This window comes from Diorhabda sublineata, chromosome 5 (assembly GCF_026230105.1).
Source record: "Diorhabda sublineata isolate icDioSubl1.1 chromosome 5, icDioSubl1.1, whole genome shotgun sequence".
In the NCBI taxonomy this organism is placed as follows: domain Eukaryota; kingdom Metazoa; phylum Arthropoda; class Insecta; order Coleoptera; family Chrysomelidae; genus Diorhabda; species Diorhabda sublineata.
This window is the reverse complement of record NC_079478.1, coordinates 35,967,121-35,972,344: the sequence shown is the minus strand read 5'-3', so window position 1 is coordinate 35,972,344 and position 5,224 is coordinate 35,967,121. Positions and strand designations below refer to the sequence as shown.

Sequence of the window (5,224 nt, the reverse complement as noted above, 5' to 3'; positions counted from 1 at the left end):
AGTTGAGGCAATTTGAGTCAAAGTAGAAGATTTTGGTAGTGAAATTGACTTCAAGATATTATATCTTGGTCACCAACGGCCCGATAATAGTGAAAATTTGACAGTTTATAGAAAAATGTATCATAATTCTAGTGATTTCACTTATAAAATCATATATTGATTAGTTGAGGAATTATGATTAAAAGTAGAAGATGTTAAAGATTTTGGTAGTAAAATTGACTTCAAGATATTATATCTTGGTCACCAACGGCCCGATAATAGTGAAAATTTGACAGTTTATAGAAAAATGTATCATAATTCTAGTGATTTCACTTATAAAATCATATATTGATTAGTTGAGGAATTATGATTAAAAGTAGAAGATGTAAAAGATTTTGGTAGTATAATTAACTTCAAGATACTATATCTTGGTTATCAACTGTCCCAAAATAGTGAAAATTTCACAGTCTATGAATAAATGTGTCATAATTCTAGTGATTTCACTTATAAACTCATATATTGATTAGTTGAGGAATTATGATTAAAAGTAGAAGATGTAAAAGATTTTGGTAGTAAAATTGACTTCAAGATACTATATCTTGGTTATCAACTGTCCCAAAATAGTGAAAATTTGACAGTTTATAAAAAAATCTATCATAATTCTAGTGATTTCACTTATAAAATCATATATTGATTAGTTGAGGAATTATGATTAAAAGCAGAAGATGTAAAAGATTTTGGTAGTATAATTAACTTCAAGATACTATATCTTGGTTATCAACTGTCCCAAAATAGTGAAAATTTCACAGTCTATGAATAAATGTGTCATAATTCTAGTGATTTCACTTATAAACTCATATATTGATTAGTTGAGGAATTATGATTAAAAGTAGAAGATGTAAAAGATTTTGGTAGTAAAATTGACTTCAAGATACTATATCTTGGTTATCAACTGTCCCAAAATAGTGAAAATTTGACAGTTTATAAAAAAATCTATCATAATTCTAGTGATTCCACTTATAAAATCATATATTGATTAGTTGAGGCAATTCGAGTTATAATAGATTTGGGTAATAAAATTGAATTCAAGATACTATATCTTGATAACCGACAGTCCCATAATGATAAAATTTTGACAATTTATAAAGAAATGTGTCATAATTCTAGTGACTTCACTTATAACAAGATATACCGATCACTTTAAAAAATAGTAAAAGTAGGAGATGCTTTGAAATAAAAAAAAAATAAATCTTGATTCGCGACCATTTTAAAAATGTAAAAATTCCATAAAAAAACGTGTACTTTTTCAAAATTTTCACAAAATCCCCATCAATTCGTTCGTGTATATATAAATCTCATTCTACCACTAATAGAAACTCATATTTCTAATAAATGAAATGAAATATTTTATATTTTCGCAATTGATTTTTTTTTTTTTTTTTTTCTAATCAAAAACTGTATGTATTCATTATTATCCCAATACTACAATTCTCATTACTGAAAGAAAACCGAAATCACGCCGTAAACAGGATGTACATATGCAACTTCATCTGTATTACGATTTGACGTTTTTCAGTTACGTAATCCATCAAAATCGTGACCTCCAAACTATATAAGGAATATTACAATTTACGAATCCACAATTGCGATTATGAAGTGGTTGATATCACTGGTCGTGGGCGCTGTCATCTTCAGCACTTACGCTGAAACGAAACCGAACAGACCCCCGAGTGGTGTAGTGCGCAGTGAAGATAACGAAGGGTCGAAACGTAGTTTTGTGTTTAGGGATCAAATCGACGATGGAAAACTAGCTGAAGATTCATCGGTAAGTCCTAATTTTCCTTTCGAACACATCGATCTTCACCAACGTTTCAAATCGATAACCAAAAACTGTTTTTGGGTATTTCGAGATATAAATTTTGAAAAAACACCGTCTTAAAAACGAATTTTGATAATTTTTCAGTCACTGGAAAGGGATGATCATGTTCATCAACGAGAAAAACGGAGCTTTGATAAAAAAGGTGGTTTACTTGGAGGTCTTCTAAGCGGAGGCTCGGGAGGAGGCTTCGGTGGAGGTTTCGGAAGCGGCGGAGGTGGAGGTGGAGGAGGCGGAGGCGGAGGAGGCTGGGGCGGAGGCTTCGGCGGAGGTAAAGGAGGCGGATTTGGCGGAGGAGGAGGAGGAGGAGGATTTGGAGGTAGTTCAAGCGGAGGTAACACAAAAATAAATAACCATATTATAACACTATTCACTTTCCTTTAACTTACACTTTTACTTTATCTTAATTTTTTTAGGTTGCGTCTACAATTCGAATCCGTTTTTAAATTTCGGTTGTGGTAATTATTTAGACAGAGGCTATTGGGGTAATTTTGGAGGTGGAGGAGGTAATCATTTCTTTAACCTCTTTTATTATCCTTTCGATCAGTTTTTTGTATGTAACAACCGCTAACAAATTCTTAATTTGTATTATTTGGATTTGGAGTCAATTAACAATTTAAAAACATAATAAAAACGGGGTATTGGGGTACGTGGTACGGGGTACGGAACCAGCTCTGTAAATGTCTTTCGTTGGACCACCATAAACCGTTTTGGTTCTATCTCCAAGCATTTAGAACCACCATTGATAAATCTATCTTCTATTGACCAAATAGATACTAAATTTGGTGTTTGCAAATAAGGAATAACGTGTTTCCTTTTCCAGGTTATGGAGGAGGAAAAGGTGGTGCAGGTGGTTACGGTAGCAGTGGATCAAGTGGAGGTGGATCGGGAGCTGGAGGTGAATAAATTTATATAACCTATAAACTATTAAAATTTTAATATCGTTATTATCACTAAAGGGTATGGAGGAGGTAGCGGTGGAGGATCTGGCCACGGTGGGGGAAGTGGCGACGGAGGTTTTGGTGGAGATGGATCAGGTAACGGAGGCGGATTTGGAGGACACGGGGGCTCAGGAGAATCTGGAGGTAAAATCTAATTTGTGTATGCTGGTATTTCAATAATCTTACATTATATTTTGTTTTAGGATTTGGCGGTGGTAAAGGAGGCGGAGGTGGTTTTGGAGGTGGAGCAGGTAACGGCGGCGGATTCGGAGGTGGTGATTTAGGAGGACATGGAGGTTCAGGAGGATCTGGAGGTAAAATTTGATTTATTTGTTATATCAACCAAACTTTACACCAAATAACGTTTTTAGGTTTTGGCGGTAGTAAAGGGGGAAGTTACGGAAGCGGAAGCGGTAACGGAGGTAGTTTTGGTGGTGGAGATGGAGGCGGAAGTGGAGGTATAAACTTTTCTACGAATTATTCCGATTATCATTCAACATAAACTGTTATTTATTCTAGGTTACGGAAGTAGTGGACATGGAGGAGGTGGAGGTATAGGACAAGGCGGCGGTGGTGGTTTCGGAGGTGGCGGAGGTGCTGGAGGAAGCGGAGGTAAATCTGGAGGTGGATATAGCGGATCAGGTGGTTTCGGAGGTGGCGGAGGTGCAGGAGGAAGCGGAGGTAAATCAGGAGGTGGATATGGCGGATCAGGCGGACACGGAGGTGGTGGAGCGGGAGGACAAGGAGGAGGTAAAAATTTTATATAACGATATGAGTATGAGTACAAAAGTTTTTATACAATCGCATCATTAAAAAATTTAGAAATGAATTTACCTCCTTAGGATACTCCACTGGTTCCGTTGATATATTTGGAGGAGATCAAGGGGGACAAGGCGCTGGTAACGGAGGTGGTTTCGGTTCCGGGGGAGGATATTCGGGGGGTGGTGGTAAAGGAGGAAGCGGAGCTATTATATTCGATGACGGTGGATTCGGTAAAGGGGGAGGAGGCGGAGGAGGTTTCGGAGGCGGAAACGGAGGATACGGAGGAGAAAAAGGAGGTTATTACAACAATCAGAAATTCTATTATAGTTTTTAATGTTTTTTAAGAAAAAAAAAACGTTAAAAATTATTTGTTGTATTATTTGTTTTATATTATGATATGTATTAGGATACGAGGGTGGAGGCGGCGGTTATAGCGGAGGTGGTTATGGGGGAGGACACCAAAAAGGGGGAGGTAAGACCTTGCGATAAAAATATGAGGTCGAAGGGGCTTGTTGGTTTTTTTGCTGATGCACTTTATTTGATTTGATTCATTGCACGTTTTACAACTTTTTTTCATTTATTGCATGGTACACTCTGTATTATCGGACATTTGAAAAAAAAAATGTATTTTCTAGGAGGAAGTTGCGGGGGAGGTTGTGGAGGAGGAAAAGGATACGCTAGCGCTAGTGCTAGTGCCACTGCCACTGCTTAGTAAGTAAACATACAGGTTTATATTAAAATTAATGTTACATAACCTCAATTTCATCTCTATTTTATTTAAATCAACGTAAAAACTCTGCATTCTGTTTATACAAAGCCCAAGTCTTTCTAAACTTCGTATTCATATCTTAATTTCATCTTTTATAATATACGAGCTCTATTGGCTTGGTTTCACTACTTCCAGCACATTTTAAACACTAGATTCACTATTTAAAGTGTATGTGATTGTTTTTTACAAACCTTGGGACTCAAATATTAGATTTTTATTGTTTTTTTCGATTAATAAGAAGATTGAAGCATCAGAGGATAATATACGAGGGAAACAAGAAAAAATCTTGGACTAGAACAGTGTAATGAAGTGAAACCTAACATTTTATCAAACAACTATCTTTATATGAGGTCCTTGAAGGGTTTTGAGACTACAGAAAGGGTTAACAGGGTTTGGTTGATCAAATAAAAACTAATTAGAAAAACAGGGGTTCGATTTTACGTATCCTATTCTATACTTGTCATTATTATAGTCTTTATTTGTTTTTTTTTTGTATTTCAGTGGAAGGTGAATCGCAAAACGGCCATACTAATTGCTTAAGTTTGAATATTTGTTATAACAATAATTTAATTAAATAAATTGTAAATATGAAGTTGTTTTTTTACTACGACCGTATATACAGTTTTCTGTGAAGTGGTTTGACGTGATTATGACATGGAACATAGAGTGTGAGCGTGTTTAACTTGTTTCTCTATTGCTCTAATTCTTAAACACGTTCTGTATTCAAAAATTGATTGATGAAGACACCAGTAGAGTTTATTGCAACAAAAAACCGAACTTGTTCATTTGTTGGGTCTAATTCTTGATCAAAATGCCCAGATAGAGTCTTCTCTATGCTCAAAAAATGATTGAATCAAGGCGGTAGTTGAGTATATTACATAAAACTGAACCAGAGGA

The 5,224-nt window shown here is 35.6% G+C and overlaps 1 protein-coding gene across 3 annotated transcripts; it reads left to right on the top strand.

Annotated features, from left to right (window-relative positions):
• Positions 1-1,609: 1,609 nt before the first annotated feature.
• Positions 1,610-4,919, top strand: LOC130444004 (uncharacterized). Of its 3 annotated transcripts, XM_056778954.1 has the most exons (12): positions 1,610-1,804; positions 1,943-2,189; positions 2,272-2,361; positions 2,679-2,753; positions 2,815-2,940; positions 3,000-3,110; positions 3,168-3,254; positions 3,316-3,546; positions 3,639-3,854; positions 3,965-4,030; positions 4,194-4,269; positions 4,829-4,919. In XM_056778954.1, exons 1-12 carry the CDS (start codon positions 1,631-1,633, stop codon positions 4,836-4,838), a joined length of 1,509 nt encoding a protein of 502 aa, XP_056634932.1. In that variant the 5' UTR covers positions 1,610-1,630; the 3' UTR covers positions 4,839-4,919. The 3 variants fall into 3 exon arrangements, with proteins under 3 accessions (XP_056634932.1, XP_056634933.1, XP_056634934.1); XM_056778955.1 differs by lacking the exon at positions 2,272-2,361; XM_056778956.1 differs by lacking the exons at positions 3,639-3,854; positions 3,965-4,030.
• The last annotated feature ends 305 nt before the right edge of the window (positions 4,920-5,224 follow it).

Excerpts from the sequence above, each read along its gene's own strand:
- LOC130444004 (XM_056778954.1), top strand. The coding sequence starts at position 1,631 with ATGAAGTGGTTGATATCACTGGTCGTGGGCGCTGTCATCTTCAGCACT. Across the intron at positions 2,362-2,678 it reads TAATTTTGGAGGTGGAGGAG|GTTATGGAGGAGGAAAAGGT; the intron begins GTAATCATTTCT and ends TTCCTTTTCCAG. Across the intron at positions 3,855-3,964 it reads ATACGGAGGAGAAAAAGGAG|GATACGAGGGTGGAGGCGGC; the intron begins GTTATTACAACA and ends GATATGTATTAG.